This window comes from Molothrus ater, chromosome 6 (assembly GCF_012460135.2).
Source record: "Molothrus ater isolate BHLD 08-10-18 breed brown headed cowbird chromosome 6, BPBGC_Mater_1.1, whole genome shotgun sequence".
NCBI classification, from domain to species: domain Eukaryota; kingdom Metazoa; phylum Chordata; class Aves; order Passeriformes; family Icteridae; genus Molothrus; species Molothrus ater.
In genome coordinates, this window is record NC_050483.2 from 22,128,321 (window position 1) to 22,146,393 (window position 18,073).

Below are 18,073 nucleotides of genomic sequence, written 5' to 3' on the forward strand. Positions count from 1 at the left end.
ACATACCCGTTGTTGAGAACTGGTCATTTTGAGAGACTTTCCAAGACCTTAGTAAATCATGTGGATTTAAGAGGATTTGCTGACATCTGAGATGCGTGCTGATTATAATTAGATTACATCTTCATTTTTCATACACTTTTTATTTCTTTTTCTTCTCTAACCATTTTTTATGCAAGTGACATGTCTGTTAGTAAGCTATCAAGTAGTTGATTTTTCAGGAGAGCTGGAAGTTTAATACTTACATACATGCTTGTTTTTCTGAATTATTATTTTTTGATCCTAGTGATTTTTCAGTTTCAATTTCTGTTTCAATATATTCCTGCACTTTGTTGGAATTTGGTTGTCTTTTTTTTTTCAAAATGTAGCAGACAAAAAAAGAAGAAAAGGCTAAATAAAACAATGCTTTACATGTATCAAATGTAAACTTTGATGCTATATATAAATGCAAATTTACAAATGCATGCCTACATATGGCAATTCTGATGGCAACTGAAACACTTGTAACAGTATTTTTGGGATCGTTGAGGCTGCATAAAGTTATTTTCTACCAATTCTGGGATTACATTTGGATAATTATAGGCAATTATCCAAAGGTCTTTAAGAAGCTTGCAAAGATCGCACAGTCTGTAGTTCTTATGAGGCAATGACATCTGTCTTTGTGAGGTACCTGTAAGTATCTGTTACCATTTATAAAATGGCACTTGCACATTGTATGGCAAACCAGTAAGAAAGCAGTGAGTGAAATCAAGAGTACTAATTTGCAATAAACACTTCCAGTCATTCAATGTTACTTCCTCCTAAGGTTACAATGACTAGGAAGCTGAAAATTTCGGAATGTCAGTGGTCTCCTACTGGAATCATGTGTGGAATTCAGACTGTGATTCTGCTGGGCTTTTAAAGACCTTATGGTGCTGAGAATAAAATGAGCTCATAATGCTATAACTGGAATCAATGCTCCATTTCTGTAGTGGCCCAAGGAGCTTGCTGTGTGTCCCCAGCTGGTGGCTGACTGTGACTCCCCTGGAGTCCATCAGTAATGGGATTGAATCCATATTGACCAGCTGACTACTGGTCAATATCACAAACCACTCAGATGTGCTAGGGCTAATGACTTGTGCCTTCTAGTAGAAGGACAAGAGTTGAATGAAACAGGTTAAGAACGTGCATATGTGTCAAATAAAGGCCATGGTCTACAAGACCACACAGATAAAAGTAGATTTTACAGACACATTTTCAAACTTACAGGAAAATCTTTGGGGTGGGAAACTGAATGCTGAATACAAATTTGGCCAGTAAATATCACTCCGTGTTTCTTCTTCTTTTTTTTATTTTATTTTATTTTTTTTGGCCACCCATGCCTGCCAATCCTCCTTTCTAAAATACAGCTCCAAGAAAAACTGACTTTTGAAGACTTTCTGTGGTTTGGAAATATTGCTTTGTTTTCCTGAGTGAAGTAGTGTTCAGACTCTGGTGTCTTTTAGCAGTGTGCAGATTTGTGAGTTTTAAGTCTGAGAGGCCCAGTGGCAATGGGGATGGACACTTCTTCCTGAGAGCGAATTTTACTTGTACATGTGGGAATGAAGCAGCTTCTCTTCTTTTTTCATTGACACCTGTTTTAACTTCCACTTTTTATTCTCAGAACACAGAAACAAGGATCTTATTTCCTTACGCTCTTTTCTGAATTTCTGTATTTGCTCCCCATGTCCTAGTAGTTTTATTCAAACTTCAATTCTTATCCTGGTGACAGTCAACAATCTTAACTGTTCATGGAGTTTGAGGCAGGAGGTGCAGGAAGACCATCTGGTTGACCTGTGTGTCGTAAGTCACCACATTGCCTTTCTTTTCAGTCCAGTGACTTCCAACTTGACTGCATCTTCTATAATAATACCCAGTCTTGTTGAAAGACAAGATGTACAGAACCAATTGCTGTCCTTTTAAACTTTTGCCAGAGGTTAACCACTGGTGCTATTAAAAATGTCTGCCTTATACTTTGAATTTGCCTGGCTTTAGATTCCAGTCATTGTTTTTTGTTATGTCTTTCTCCAGTTTGTTGAAGATACATGTCATTTTTCTTCTTGTGTAGGTGCTTGTACATGTTAAGCAAATCTACTTTTTGTTCATTCTTTTAGTAAACTTATCAGATTGATCTCCACGTTCTACTAAAAGGCATTTTCTCCTGACCTCACATAACTCATGTGATTCTTTCTGCACCATTTTCAGTGTTTTAACATGGTTTGAAATATAAAAGCACCAGAATGAAACAGGATTTTAGCATCTGTCTGTCTGTGTCTGCATACAGGTAAAATTGTCCTGCCCTTTGCCCTGACTTCTTACTACATACCTGTCTATACATACAAAAATTATATAAATCCATTCTGCTGCAGCAGCATGCTGAGAACTAATGTCTGCTCTATCCCTTTAATACTTTTCAGAAGCTATTTTTCGGGAAAAAGTTGCCTTGGTCCTAGTGTTGAATTGTGTCTCAAAGGTGTCAGTGTGTTTTTTGTTCAAATGAACCTAGTTTACTAAGCAGTCCTGTCATATAGAGTTCAGTAAGCTCTGTATGACTTTATTGTGCTCACTGTTTTTCATGTCCCCAGGCTTTGTGTCACTTGCAAATTGCACTGAAAATTTATATATATTTCAGACATGAAAATTCCAGTGCCTTCAGGCCCAGTATCAGTTCCTCTAGACTCCACTTACCACAGAATCAGAGAATGGCTAAGCTTGGAAAGGACTTCTGGAGATCAGCTGTCCAACCCATCTCTCAAGCAGGAACATGTCCAGATGGCTTTCAATATGTTCAAGAGCAGAGATTTCATTACATCATTGGGCAACTTGTGTTAGTGCTCAGTCACACTCACTCTGGAAGGGTCTCCCCTGATGTTTGGAGGGAGCCTCCAGTGTTTCAGTTTGTGCCATTGCCTCTGGTCCTTTTACTGGCCACCAGTGAAGGGAATCTGGTTCTCTGTTCTTTGCATCTTCCCTTCAGGTCTTTGTTCATAGTGGTGAGACCTTCCTTGAGCCTTCTCTAGGCTAAATAGCCACAACAGTCTCAGTTTTTTTTTTTGTAGGGGAGATGCTCCAGTGCCATCATTACCTTTGTGGTTCTTTCCTGAACTCTCTCCAGTTTGCCCATGTCTCTCTTGCTTTTAATTAAAATATATTTTCATGAACAGTTGCTTTTGGGATGCATCATACTGTAATAATGACTACTGTTAACCTTTGTGCTAGAAATTGTGCATGGTTATATACATTTAGAATGAATGTTTAATATTCAGACCTTGCTTCCATTTCCTTTAGCTTGGTGCTCTATATTTACACCTATAGTTATTCTTTTGTAGGAATAGAATAGGGTTTTGAAAATTTTTGAATATATGCAGAAGCTGTTAACATGACACTTAAGGTGCTACATGTTAAACACATAGGAAAAAATAGAAATTATACCATGCTATTAATTGGTAGGGTGAATTTGATCCAGTTTTGTATCTATGGGGGGTTCTGTTGCTACTTAAATCCTCACTTGACTTGTGAATTTAATGGTTGTGTACTCCAGTGCTCTATTCTACTTGGAGGAATGCTGTAGGGCACAATCCATTTGTATTTATCCAGTTAGAATCCATTTGTATTTATCTAGTTTTAAATTATCACTGTAACTTAGGACTTTGAAGATGAAAGAAATTGCTGAGACACAGAATCAACTTCTTAGCAATAGTCAATAGTGCTAAACATTTAATTGATATAATAATTTTTTTTTTTGCTCAGCTGTTGATAGAACTAACATTCTTAATCAAATTCTTTATGATCCTAGACTTGCAGTCAGTGATTGTATACTGCTGCTTCAAATTATTTTAGTTGCAGTTGAGTGAAGTATCTTTTCACACTGTGTGCCCTGAACCAATACGTATTATCCCTGCACTTGCTCTGTGAGTGTTGCAAGTTGCTGTTTTGGGCAAGCTATCCTCTGTGTGGCTGCCCATGAAGCTCTTTGTTGAGAGATACAGAGGGAAATGCAGCTGAGCTTCTGTCTCTTGCCTTCATTGCTCTTGTGTTTGCCAAACCGAAACTGCTGTAAATTCACCATTAAGAAGCATTTGTTTAGAAGCAAAGAAGAAAAGGGTAAAAAGCAGCTAAGATGGATATGCAGATTCAGAAGTAAAGTATAACATTGAACTCTATTTCTTTCAATTTTTCTCTCTAGATTCCCTCTGGCCAAAGATTCGTGTTCCCCTGAAAGTTGTTAGGACTGCCGAAAACAAACTTAGCAACCGCTTCTTCCCTTATGATGAGATTGAAACAGAAGCAGTGCTGGCTATTGATGATGATATCATTATGCTAACCTCAGATGAACTTCAGTTTGGCTATGAGGTAAGAGAATTGGTTTTTCCCTGTCTCCAGGCCATCGGCTTCAACATTGCATAGAAAGTGTATATAAAGTGGAGAAAGCACTGTGCAGTATGTTGATTCAGATTGTTGCATCTCTCTTTACTATAATAGTTCAGTGCTGACTGAAACAGTTTTACAGATAGTAATTTCTTTATTGAAAAACCTGCCATCTGAGAGGTTTTCAGTAACTGGCACAGGAGTGCCAAGAGACTCCAGAAAATGTTGTAGTGGAATAAGTGTAGGGGAAGCAGTCTGAAGACTGAGCTGCATTCTTCTTAACTTCAGATAAATCAGAAATGCTAGCCAAGGGAACATGTCTTAATGGGCAAGACAAGTTTCAAAGATTAAGTGTTGGGAACAGAGGAGGCGTCTTGAGGACATGCCGAAGTAAGGTGGAGTGCAGTGAAAGGAAGAACTGAAGAATTTCAAGGAGGGGACACATGGATCATGTGCTTGAAATGGCAAAGCTTCAGCAGCTGCTCTTCTGATGAGGGTATGGACAAAAAGAGAGCTTGTCCAAATCAGTTACCCATGGCAGTACAAAGAAGTGACACTCTTCATAGCTACTTGAATTGCTTGTTAAAAGTACACTTGAAGCAACACTGTTGTCTTCCTTCCAAAACTATGTTTTGAATTAGGTAATTTTTTGTCTTCCATTTGTATTTGAGTGTATAACAGTCCATAATCTAAGTCCACAGTCCATAATCATTACTGTTATATGTGCATATTTAAGACAAAGATGCTCTATTTGTAAACAAATCAGAAACATTAGAAAATGTAATACCATATTTTAAGAAAGCTTTGAATTATTTAGTCACACCTGTACATGCATTGTCAACAGCAAAACAACACTGGGCTTCCTAAGTGAGATACATGATACTGTGAGCCAAGTTGAATGAAATGATGAAAACTGCTTCTCTAAGGTGGAGAAAGCTAGTGATATGTGATAGTTGTCCAATTTTTAGCAATCTTAAGTGCAGTTAATACAAGATGATATTTTTAAAAAATACATTGGATGTGTTTCTTTAACGTATGTACACGTGGGGTGAAATATTGCTCCTTCTCCCTCTTGAGTAAAAGAGACTGTTAGCAAGTAAAAAGCTTTTGGACTCCAGAAATGTCTTGTGATGATGTAGGTATGCTGAAGTAATAACAAAGATGTTAAGTAGTGGAGACAGAGGTTTCATCTATCATGTGTGTCTCCAGAAAGGAAATACTTTCCTTGCCAGGTTAAGAGTAGTGAGTTAATACATGAAGTGTGAAAGATGGAAGGAAGAGAAGACAACTGAAGGAAGGGGATTTTGGCTACACAGACCTTCTCTATACTTTGTTGTATACACTGAATGTTTTAAGCCCTGTACTGCAACAGCAAAGCTTACTTCTGCCTGTGTTGGTGCTTATAACTACTAGTTTTGAGAGTGATCTGATGGGATGAATGATAGCAGATCCATAATGTACATACTGCATAAACCCTTGCTCCATTTGCAATTTGACTTCTATTTTCATAAAGCTGTCTGAAAGTGCCTGAGAGTAAGGAGTGACTTACCAAAGTCACCTAAGTGACCGTGTAAGTAGTTCTGCTATTGGCAGAGCAGGCTTGAGGGCTTTGAAGCAAAGATTCAAACTGCAGCTGAGTTCCAGCTGTGTCAGCCAGAAGTCATGTGAAGCAGAACCTTGGTTTTTTGTGTGTCTGAACTGTTAATTTCAATACCCTCAGTGGATAATATTTGTAACATCACATGTATTGAGTCTGGTCACACCAGAAAGGAATTATCCTCATGAAAAACAAAAATAAGGCAAAGAAAACTTGATGTGAATTCCCCTGTGGTCAGTGCAACTAGGGGATAATCAGGACCTGCAACTGTGTGTCTCCTAGGATTAAGTCCAACAGGTCTAGCAGATTGATTGTGCTGGCTCATTTATTGGCCTTATGGCCATGTGCCTTGGTTGCAGGGACTATTTGAGTAACAGTCCTTATATTCTGTGTGTGAATGTAACTGTTTGGACATGAGATTGTTTAGTTTGGCAGACTGGAAACTATTTCTTTTGCAGTTTTTTGCATTTTATTATAAATCCTATTCCTTTTTAATTCTGGGAAGTCAGCTTACTGCACAGTAATATTGATGGAAAATTAAAGTGCTGTATTGAGAAGATAGCTGAGACAAACATATGAGTAATTTGAATCCTTGTATTTTGAGTTTGGCTTCACCAGCCCCACTCCCTCAGTAAATTAAATGAATAGAAATGTCTTTGAATACAGAAACAGAGCAAATTATCCTAGAAATAAACAGTTTTCCTCATATAGGGAGTGGGTGATGTAGCTCCTACTCTCTGGCACAGAAATCAGGGGCTGAAGATTGATCTTTCCTGTCCTTGAGTGTCTGTGACTTGCTTGACAGGCCTGAGCTGGCTAGCAGATGTTTAAATTGTCCTCAGCCTGTGATAATTTATTTATCTGTTTATATGTGTTACCAGAAAAGTATCTCTCAAACTCTTGACTCATTTTCAGGGGAATCCAGAGGGAACAGTAGCAGCATATAAGGTTACTAGAAAGTTTTCTTTTAAAAGTAGGTCTGCTTCTGCTTTGGTCATATGAAAGGCTGGAAACGTGACATTCAGTAATTTTCTTTTCTCTCCGGACATCCTTGAGACTTTGCATTTAAACATGTGGCAAAACCCTCTCTGTCACACACTTCTCTGAATGCATAGAGCAAGCCTAAAAAAAAAAAAGCCCAGAAAACTTTGATCTCTGTACACTTTCAGCCATAAAAAAATATAGTAACACTCAAAGTGTCAGACATTTTTTACTTGTTAAAAGTGAACTATTACGGTACAGTGATTTATGACCTTGCATAAATCTGTTGGAGCAAGCAGAAAAATAGTCCCTGTGTGCTGCTGTATTAAGGTAGCAGAAGAATACTCATGACATTCTGACTTTGAAAAAAGTAGTTCTGTTAAGTTACATGACTTGGGATACTGCAAAAAAAACTTATGTCTAGATAATTTTTTTCCCACTTACTGAACTTTGTTGTTCACAGAGAGAGTATCAAAGAGACCCAAGAAGTGGAACAAGTATTTGGATTATCATAATCTTAAAAAGTTAAAGCAGAACCATTGGCCACCTCTGAAGAGTCTGGTGTTTAAATACATGACTGAAATCAAGCATTGTAGCATTCCCACCTCTGTGTCTCAGCTCGCCTCGAGGCAGATGTCATAGTATTAAGAAAATTCTTATCCCATGCTTATGTAGCACTTTGTCCTTATGGAGACAAAATATTTTTATTAGACCAATAATAGAAATAGTCTAAATGGGTATTATTGTTCTGGGCCTATGTTTTTCACTCATAAAATGTACAGTTTGGTGCATTGCTAAATTTGCATTTATTCTGTTGAAAACTTTTGGCCTTCTGTTGTTAGATGATCTTATTCTGTCTCAGAATTGTTTTTCAGTGCTTCATGTCTCTGGCCCTCTTTAAAAAAATCTATTCTCTATTGAATTGCATATTTTGCTAGGCTGAAATTTTCATGAAGTTGGAATGACTTCTTCAGAGGAATTCTTCCTTGCTCATTTTGACTTTGAAAGTTTAGTTTTCAGCATTCCTTTGTAGAACAAGTACTGTAACTCTGCTTAACAAAAGAATTCTTCTCTGCTGGCCACATTCAAAGCTCTTCTTCAAACTGATGATATTTTAAAAATGTGTGTGTGCAAAGCATCTTGCATCTTTTAATGGACTCTGTGTTTACATTTTACTTAATTTTTTTTTAGTAATAGCACAAGCCATTCCTTTGAGGACTGGGAAAGAATTAAGAGTGGATGGGGCTCTGGAAGACAGAAGGTGTATGATGGGTTGAGTTTGTTTTCATTTGTAAAGAATAATCAGTGTTTCATTCTTAAAATCTCATGGTAGCTTTGGAAATGCTGACCATTTTTCTGTTCATTAAGTTGTTGAAATTGCATGTGACTTAATATAGTCTACTGAATTTAATGCATAAATGTTTGAGAATGTTTTGTAGAAGGATATGCTTCCCTGTCCTTCTGGCTACATGGAGAGTTTGCTGTTCTGATGGCACAGCAAATTGCACAGAATAGCTGAGGCTGTGAGGCAGAAAGAGCTCTGGAGAGATGAGGCTGGAGGGTGTTCAGGCTGGAGGGTGTTTTAGCTATACTGTTTATGTCACTTGGGAACTTGACTTGGAAACAAAATTACTATCATTTCCTTTTGGTTTTCCTTTACAAGACTTTTAGTAAAACTACTAAGTCAGAACCTCTTTTTGACATTTCATCTGGGAGATGCTTCATCCAAAAATATTTATCTTTAGGGTTGACTACCAGAGTTTTTGGAATGACTTCTCTGCAAATAAGCCTACCTCCTCTTCACTTGGCAATATGATTTTCCTTGGATGTGTCCCTTACCAGTATTAAAGCAGGCCATCCTTCTTAGTCTGAGGAAGCTAATAAGATCACTGGCTAAAATGAAATGTACTCCTAACAGACTAATAAATTATAGGCAACTATCAAACAAGAAAATGGACAGTAACACAAAATAGAGAGTAGTATTAGAATCATTACCACTATTTCTATTCTGAAAGCTTCCTTATATGCAGTAGCTGTATATATTAATTTTGGCACAAAGCATATGTATGGATTTGGGTAATGAGTTGGATGGAGCCACTGGGAGCCTTTCCAGAATTACCATTGAATGAGCTAGTGGTGAACATTGTGAAAAAGCCAAGCTTTTCCACTGACTTCAAAAGCATTACTTTTAAAGGGAATCTTTGTTCAAAACACCAAAGTTATTTTTTAGATGCATTGAACTGACAATTTTCAGAGGCCGGGACATTTTTTTACAGGGTAGAGTTGATATTTAGAGTGACACAAGAACATCTGTATGAGTAATGTGCATTATAGTTGGCTTTTATTTTATGTCATTTAGACTCTTGAAGATGACACCAAGGGCAAAAACTATAAGGGCTATGAATCCAGGGTTCTGTGTTGAGAAGGCACTGCACTCCCATGGGAAGCAGTAGCTGACTTTAATCTTTCTTTCAGCTGCTGTTAATATGCATGCCATTTCCTCTACAAGAATTCTTAGCCCAGTACGGTGCAGATCTGTGGTGTTCTATTAAATCCTTTGTTGAGCCTCAGTAGCTTATGTGGTGGTACCTTCTAACAGCTGGGAGATAGACATTTTAATATCCAGGTTTAAAACTAAATCATTAAATTTTTGAGTCCTGGAGAGTGAGGAATAAATTTTTGTGTCGTACATTTAGTTTTGTGTTCTTTATTAAGGTTTTCTACATCATGTCAAAATAGACATCTCAAGCCCTCACTGGCTTGCCTGCCAGAAGTCTGTATTGTTTTAATTAGCTTATGGCACCAACTTGTAAGTGTCCTATGAATTCTTTTCCTTCAGTTCCAAGCTATCTCTGCTTTCAAGAACCCTCTGTGTTGGAACATTGTCATATCTAAATACTATCCCAGTACTTGTGCCCTAGAGCTGTCTAGAAAGATTGATTTCTGGATAAAATAGAAGTCGAGGAGTCAGAAGATCTGGTTCCCATTCTTGTTTCCTGTATGATTTTGGCAGGTTCCCTCATCTGGACGTTTGAAATAATAACTGCTCTCATCATGGGATTCTGAAGCTTTATTAACTGACAGCAATAAAATGTGTTGAGATGTATAGATGAAAAGGTATATAGTAATGAAAAATCACAGAAATGTAGATGCAGAAGCAGTAACTTAAAACTGATTGTTTTATCATATTTACTATGACAAAATACTTGCATAGAGTCCTTATAGTCCAGGCCTCCCAACTGAAATGCACTGACACATAGGAAGTGGCCAAAGTGAACTGCTGATGGGGTGACATTTGCAGGATGGTGGAATTCCAGATAACACTTCCTTTACTGTACATCCAACTGTAGGGTTCTCTTGTCTTTTGTACAGATGAAAGAATTTGTGAAGGGATCCTTGGGGATTTTTGAGGTACTTTGTTCTTGTTGTTGATCTTGCATACAAAAATTTCATTACATATGCATCTGTTTGTTTATACATTACCAACCTAAACCAGAAACTCTTGTAACCTAACTGTATGTTAGAAAGTCAAGACTCATTCTTCCAACAAGCCTAGCGGTTATTTGGATTAAGCGACAGATTTTGAATAATTTGTCTGCAAATAATGCAGACAAATTGTATCTAGCAAACAAATAGCATTCAGACCCCTCTAAACAATTATAATCCTTCCTCCCTTTTTCTCTAATGCAAAAATTGTCCATTATTTAATGTGGCCAGCAGTGTAGAGAACCGGGGTTGTGTTAATGATGCCCTTCTCCTTGTTCTTGTCTACTGTATTTGATCCTGTAGTCAGCTATAAAATAATGTATGGAGTGACAAGGATGGTATCTTGATTGTATCCAGCTGTCTGGAACAAGTCAAGGGCAAAGCAGCCTTCCATGTAGCCAAGCACCCACTAAAGAATACCAGAAATATTAAAATTTAAGCCAGTTCCTGACAAAGGAAGCAGGTTGGTTAGATCCAAAGCCAGCTGTGAAAGTAGTTAGGTTGTAGTCATATCTACTGAAGTTAACATCAAGAGTTTCATTTTAATCATGCTTGGGTTTAGTTAGAGTTAAAATCTTTTTGAATAGTCATTTGTGTGTCTCTGTAACAATTTTAGTAGTCCATTAGTGGCCTTTTGCTCTGGGACATGGTTTCTCTGAGTTATAGGGTTCTTCCACAGCAAGCTTATTCTTTTTTGTACTCCTTCTTGGCAACTTTTTGTTCCAAGAATTTGGACTTAGAAGAATTTAAGTGATCTTTGCCCCACTGAAACTCTACCCTTCCAGATGTGTTGCATTTGCTACCCTTCCAGAAAGCAGATGTGTTGCATTTGCTTTCTGTGCAGGCCTGGTTAACAGCATGTCATGTTTTCTTCTCTTCAGGTCTGGCGTGAGTTCCCTGACAGGTTGGTTGGATACCCAGGTCGCCTGCATCTTTGGGACCACGAGATGAACAAATGGAAATATGAATCAGAATGGACCAATGAAGTCTCAATGGTGCTCACTGGGGCAGCCTTTTATCACAAGGTGATATACAACTTGCACTGCTCTAATGTACAATGTGTACATTAAAAAAGATCTATATGTGCTTCTGTCATTGTTCCATCAGTTTTTGTGGTGCTATGATTATGTTCTTTAAAACAGTTGTAGAACTGATTGCAAACTTTCCCTAGACCTCTTTCAGTTGCTGTGAAAACCACTGATTTGTCTCTGACAGTGAAATAAAACCATTTCTTACCTTTATGAACTTAGAAAACTCCTGCCAGTTTGCATGACCTGAAAGTACATAGCAAATTTTGCAGGAAATGTATCTTTGTAGCTGGTAGGTTCAGAAAAGAGAACCAATTTTAATGAAATTTCTGTGGTGGTCAGGAAAGGAATAATAAGCAGTTTAGCACCCAAAAATTATTTTCTGTCTGCTGAAGTAGTTCTTGTCTGAAGGCACTATCACTTAGCTGCCAGCTGTTCCATGACTGAAATATTTAGTCTTATAGTTACTGTATCTATATAAAATTATCTTCTTTCTCTCGCTCTCTTCTCTGCAGTATTTCAACTATCTTTACACCTATAAGATGCCTGGAGACATCAAGAATTGGGTGGATGCTCATATGAATTGTGAAGATATTGCCATGAATTTTCTAGTAGCAAATGTCACTGGAAAATCAGTCATTAAGGTGGGGCTTTTCTGCTGTTTATCTTTATGAAATTAAAAACTATGAGATACATACTTAAATTTATTCAGTAGGCTTCAATATGTTACTTAATCCTCCCTTTTTCTCTCATTGTCTCCCAGTATGGTATCTTGGTCTCTTTCTCATGATAGAAAAGCCCTTCTGGTAAAGTTTTTGTGTTAACTGAGAACAGAGAATTATTTTTTACCAGTTGTTTCTGGTGGTTATTTTAACCATCTAGATGAGCTATAAAAAAGATAATTTAAATGACAGCTGTACTTATGTGTGTGTATATGTACAGGCCCACAGACATATATTTTAACTATTTGAGATCACTAGAGGAAAGAAATTGCCAACTGTCCACAGCTTGCTCTATCGTGGCCTGACAACAGCTGATTTATAGGAATGTTAATTGCAAGAACATTAATTGCAAGATCAGCTTTAAATGAACTTTTTATCCCTGAATTAATTTCCTGACATGTTTCGACACGTTTTCAGGTCTAGACATTCACTCCGTACATTCATTTCAAAGTGTGTCAGCTTGGAATGAGATTTAGAGGCCACCAGGCATTACTTCAATTAACAGGGTCCGTTCTCCCTTCTGTCCATCATCATTTACTGGGACTGGTGGCTGCATTTCCTAGAAAAGTCTTTAGAAGATAAAGTGTGTGCTTTTGCTGAAAAAGTTTCTGAGCTGTATGAGGGCAGAGCAGAGTAATTTGGCACCTCTGTGCAATTCGGAGAGTCCTGCAGGGTTTGCCAGTCAGCTCTTAACTGGAGAGAGCAAAAGAGCGCCTGTTGGATTAACGTTACGGTGAAGTATGGGAAGCTATATTTCATCGCTGTTATGGCTGCAAGAACAAATGGTGTTTATACAGGGACCTTGGCAGTGAGAAAACAGTCATTAAACAGGAATTAAGGAGCTTGTCATCGCCACTTCTTTGCAGTTACAGAAGGAAAAAACCCTCCAAGCCGTTTTTATTAGGCCCCTGTGAATTTTGCAGTCAGCCGGGCCAGATGGAGCTGAATGGAGGAATAGAGTGGCTTTTTTTTTGTACACCCCCTCTTTTTGAGACAGCTCAGCTTACACTGCAGGCATGCTCAGAGGTATTGCACTGCTCTCTGTGCAAGGAGATTAATGTCCCTTCTGTTGATATTTGATAATATCTGGTGTGCCTTTCTGCAGGTGACCCCACGAAAGAAGTTCAAATGTCCAGAATGTACAGCAATTGATGGGTTATCACTGGACCAGACACACATGGTGGAAAGGTGAGTGACCACTCTCTATTTCTCTGATTGCTTTGTTCTGATCCCTAGAATCTTATCCTGTGTCTCATTAAATTAGGATCAAAAATTATAGTGTTTTTATAAATTACTGATTTTGAAAGAATGTTACATGGATTCAATCAACATAAGTTATTCCTATGATGGGTGATGTGTCACTGAAAGGTAGACTACTACAAAAAGGGACTTTAGAAGGGTACAATTTTTAGCAGCTTTGCTGTAGAGTTTTAGGACAGTTATATGAAGTTCAGGTTCTTGGTTGGCAGTACTGTCAGTAATACCACATTTCTGTTTGCCTGTGGAATATCAACTGTAATAAGTATGAATTCTTTTTTTAAACTAGACAGTTGGTAGCTTACCAAAGAGCAGAAAGGATATAAATTATTAATAAAATAATTTGAAGTGATATTTGTACATTGTCTTCTTTCTAAGGATTGTGAAGCACATTGCTTCCACTCGTGAAGGGCATTTGCTGCACAATTCCATGTTGCATTTTTTAACAATGTCAGCATTAATTCCAGCAGTTATTAGGTGGAATTAACCTGAGATTTAGGACCAATAAAGGCATCTCACTTTAGGCTTCTTGGTCTGTTGCATCTCTCCTGCAAACTTTGGGAAAAATTATTTCCAACAATAGAACTGATGAGGTAGGTAAGCAGGGGGAAGTAGTCATCAGAAGAAACAGACAGTTGGACTTGATGATCTTAAAGGTCTCTTCCAACATTTTTGATTCAAAGAGGTGACAAAAAAAAATCTGACCTGCATTTAAAATATAAAGCGGGCCATTTCAGATTTGCATGGAGAGGTATAACATGGTTATCTTACTAGTCATTAGTAAGACACTTATCATTTTAACAGTGAACTTTTTTCTGTCCTTCTCTGCAGAAATCAGAAAATTTTAAGTGTTGTATGGGTTTTAAAAAGACTGAATTAAAAAAAGGAGTATGCAACTCAGAAGTAAAACATACCCCATTAAGATGGTAAAAATTACTCTGCAGGAAAATACTTGAGAAAGGGGTGGGAAATTTTGTAGATATTAAATGTTAGCTAAAAGGGAAGCACAAAAGGTTCCCCCATATCTAACAATTCTGACCTGGCTTACAGGATGGGCTACCAAGCCAGTTAAGCTTTCCTGTGGTCATAGCAGTAGTGCTACAACAACACATGGGAATTTTAGTTATGAACTAGTTTCTCACTAAGGTAAATGCTATAAAAACAGAAGATGAAAAAATTGCTCTTTGCCTTGAAGTGCATTATGATGCTGGGTAAAGGTCATGTTTTCATGTCTATGGCAGTTCTTGTATCCTCAGAGTAAAGTGTCATTGACAGTTTATTGAGAACATGTTTAAACTGTTGTTTTGCTTGTCTCTGATTTTGCAAAGTGGGGAATACTGGGTTGTGGGAAGTGTTAGATGGACTGCAAATCCACATACTTTCATTTGCCCAGCCAAAGAAGTACATGCTGAGATAGAGTCTGAGTGCAGAAGAATCTGGAGAGATATACAGTTTAGGTATATTCAGGCTTGATTTTGAAAATCCTTAATGTCGAACTGAAACTGCTTGCTACACCTAATGCCTTCTTGCCCTGTGTTACCTAAATATAAGGGAGCTATTTGAGAATCTGAAAGGGTTTATTTTTTTGAATGTTTTATGCTAGATATTCATTGAAAGTGCATAATAAATGGTAACAACTCCTAGAGCAAATTTTCCTAACTTAACAGTGAGTAAGGCTCTCATATCTATCTACCTATCTGTCTATCTGTCCGTCCATCCAATCTATCCATCCAATCTATCCACTAACTATCTTCAGGGTCAGGAGAGAAGCTGAATGAAAAAAAGTGCATGCATCAGGGAATCCTTGTCATTATAAAAGAATAACTTTGTACTGATAACTTTACAGTGTTGGGTATCAAGAACAATACCTGAGGTGTCAGGCAAAGAGCCATTTTCAGCTTTACTTGCAGCTTCCCCTAGTGCCTGACTCCTTGCTTTCTAGCATTCAGAGATAACAAACAGGTAGTCTGAGCTAATTATTTGCCCGGATATCCAGGGATCAACCTACTGTTTGTGAAACAAACAATTTATCAGGGTTGCCAAGTACATGCACAACATTTAGTGTTAGGTTTCTGGTTCAGAAATAGCAGAGGGATGCCCAGCAACTGCCTGTTGGCTTTTGTAAATGGAAAAGGTTTGAGAATTCAGTTGTGGAGATCTGTCCAGGAAAGATATGTAACTAACTGGTTTTGTTGGGCCTTTTGACTCATTCAGAGGAGACAAAGGAAGATGGTATAGTTGAACTCTGTCTCTTATTAAGAAATGGTATTATTTTAGCAATACACTGAATCATGGGAAAGCCAACTTTGCTATTCTTCCTGCTGTCTAATTTATTTTAGATAAATAGAAGACTTTAGTCCCCAGGGTTATCAAACTCCATCATTAAAATACATTAACTGAAGAAAACTTTGAACCAAGAATTCCCTTCTTGCCCTAGGTTAGCCTTTACATCAGGTCACAGAAGAAACTGCAGGAAGATCTCATAATCCCTGTATTTACAGGTGTTTAAGTAGCAACAAGTTTACTGCCTTTAACATCTTTACATCTGGCTCTCAAAAATGGACATATCTAAAATGCAATCTAGAGGGCAACTGCCAGTACAGTAAATATAGCAAAGGGCTGAGCTGCTTCTGCAGCCACAGTAACAGCAGCGTTTTATTTAGGACATGCAAGTATTTGTCACAGTCAAAATAGGAAGCCATTTCCTTAAGAGGCAAACTGCCCAGGTCACAGTTGGCCAAAGGCTGCAGGTAAAGGGTTACCCTGCCAAAAATGTAGTTGGATTTTAGCAGTGAGGAACCTGATTAAGAGACCTTAACAAATACCAAGTTCATCCAGGGGTAATGGGGCTCTCAATTTCCAAATTCACACAATCTTAATGTCTTACTGAGCTGAGTACAACTGCATGTTGTCAGCAATGCAAGGAAAAAAAATAATACTTGGAAGCAAACATGCCTCTGTTACTTTGAGTTTGAAAAACTATTGACACAACTAAGGGAAACACCTTCCTTCCATATTGAGATGACATTACATTCTCTTGGCTACCTAGCTTTCAGTGTTTCATGTTCTAGATATCCCTTCTGGTTTATATTGTCCAAAAGTGGCAAGGACTTCAGAATTCAAGTGATTTAGTTCAGTGCTAGAGATAAAATTTTTGGAAAGTGTCTTTCTATCAAAGACATTTTCTGGCTTGTGCATGACATTTATTTCCTTTTAAAAAGCATGTTTCTGATCTTTGAATTTGATATTTATTTGTGGAGGGCTAACTTCTGCTTCAGCCAGAGTGTTTAGAACATACTAGTTTTTCCATTTTTAATTTTTGCCATTTCTTTAATAATGAAATGGTTTCCTGGTGGTTAGAGATATTATACTGGCAGGCTTAAATGGACTTGCCACCAAAATAAGTTCAGCTGTAGAAGGATCCCATCTTGATATTTTGTCATAATACCTCACTTTTGATTTGGGAGTATAACCTCTGGAGGGAAGAAGTCTATTTTGTCTGCCCTATCCATTTAGTTTTGTCTTTTGCTCTGAGGGTGCCACTTAGTTCTGGTTGTGACAATGGCTCCTCTGATGTGGACACCTGCCTGCCAGGCAGTAGGCTGAGATAACTAATTCATTTCACACCAGCCACTCAGCAGCTGTTACATTACAATGTCTTTCAGTCATTACTGGCAAAGGCAGGATTTGAACCAGTAGACTAAAAGTATTCTTGTATTCCAGAAACCAGTGAAGGCCAGCAGCTGTGCAAACCTCTCACATGCACATCTCCCAGTGCATCTACCTCCTTGCCTGTGAAGTTTGTGGGTTTCCTGCCATAAGGCTTCCCCAATACACATCCACATCATGGATTAGTTAACCACATTTCTTACAAGTAACAGATTATTTGAAAATCTGAATTTATCTAAAAATGAGATGTGTTTTAAGATATCTTACAGTGGGCATCCTGTGGAAGCAACAGAAATTGCTTAATGTTCTTGGAGAAAACACGCAGTTCCTGCTGTCTGCAGGAACTACTGCAGTGAACCTTTCAGTGCCTGTGGTCCAAATCTCATTCTCTTGATAGTTCACCTTGTTATTTTAGATTATTGAACATCTACCTGGATCTTCACTTAAGTCTTCATTGGTGGCTCCTTTGCTATTTCAGATCTGTGCTACACTGGAGCAAATAATACTTGTCGCAGGAGTAGAGGTTGTGTCCCACTGTACATGGTTTTCTCTTACACTCTGAATTCCTTTTCTTTTGTTTGTGGTCCCAATGATTTGGATCTGAAGATAGAAAGGTATGAGGTAGGATAAAGTATGAGAGGATGGGAAGGTAGCAGAAAGTGAAGCATCTGTATTTACCTGCAGTAATATTTTATTCAAGTATCACTTCATATGAAGTAGTTTTCTGACACTTTTTCCAGGACAGAATATGGTCTGAATGATGACCATTATAGCTTGAAACAGCTATGTGGTTGAGGAAATAATTTTGAAAACTGCTCTTGCTGTCCCGTCTACTTCAAAAGAGTGTTTGGGGCAGTGTTGAGCAGTCCCCATCACAGAACTGTCACACTCAGTTGGTGTGATTGACCAGGTCCTGATGAGGAAAATTATCCTGGAGCCATAGTGACCCC

At 37.9% G+C, this 18,073-nt stretch overlaps 1 protein-coding gene across 2 annotated transcripts in view; it reads left to right on the forward strand.

Moving 5' to 3' along the window:
• EXT2 (exostosin glycosyltransferase 2) overlaps positions 1-18,073 on the forward strand; it is a 72,846-nt gene that overhangs the window by 50,911 nt on the left and 3,862 nt on the right. For both annotated transcript variants that reach the window (XM_036384396.2, XM_036384397.2), the window contains exons 10-13: positions 4,202-4,368; positions 11,329-11,472; positions 11,991-12,119; positions 13,303-13,385. In XM_036384396.2, the coding sequence (XP_036240289.1) occupies positions 4,202-4,368; positions 11,329-11,472; positions 11,991-12,119; positions 13,303-13,385 (523 nt within the window). The remainder of the gene's footprint in view (positions 1-4,201; positions 4,369-11,328; positions 11,473-11,990; positions 12,120-13,302; positions 13,386-18,073) is intronic.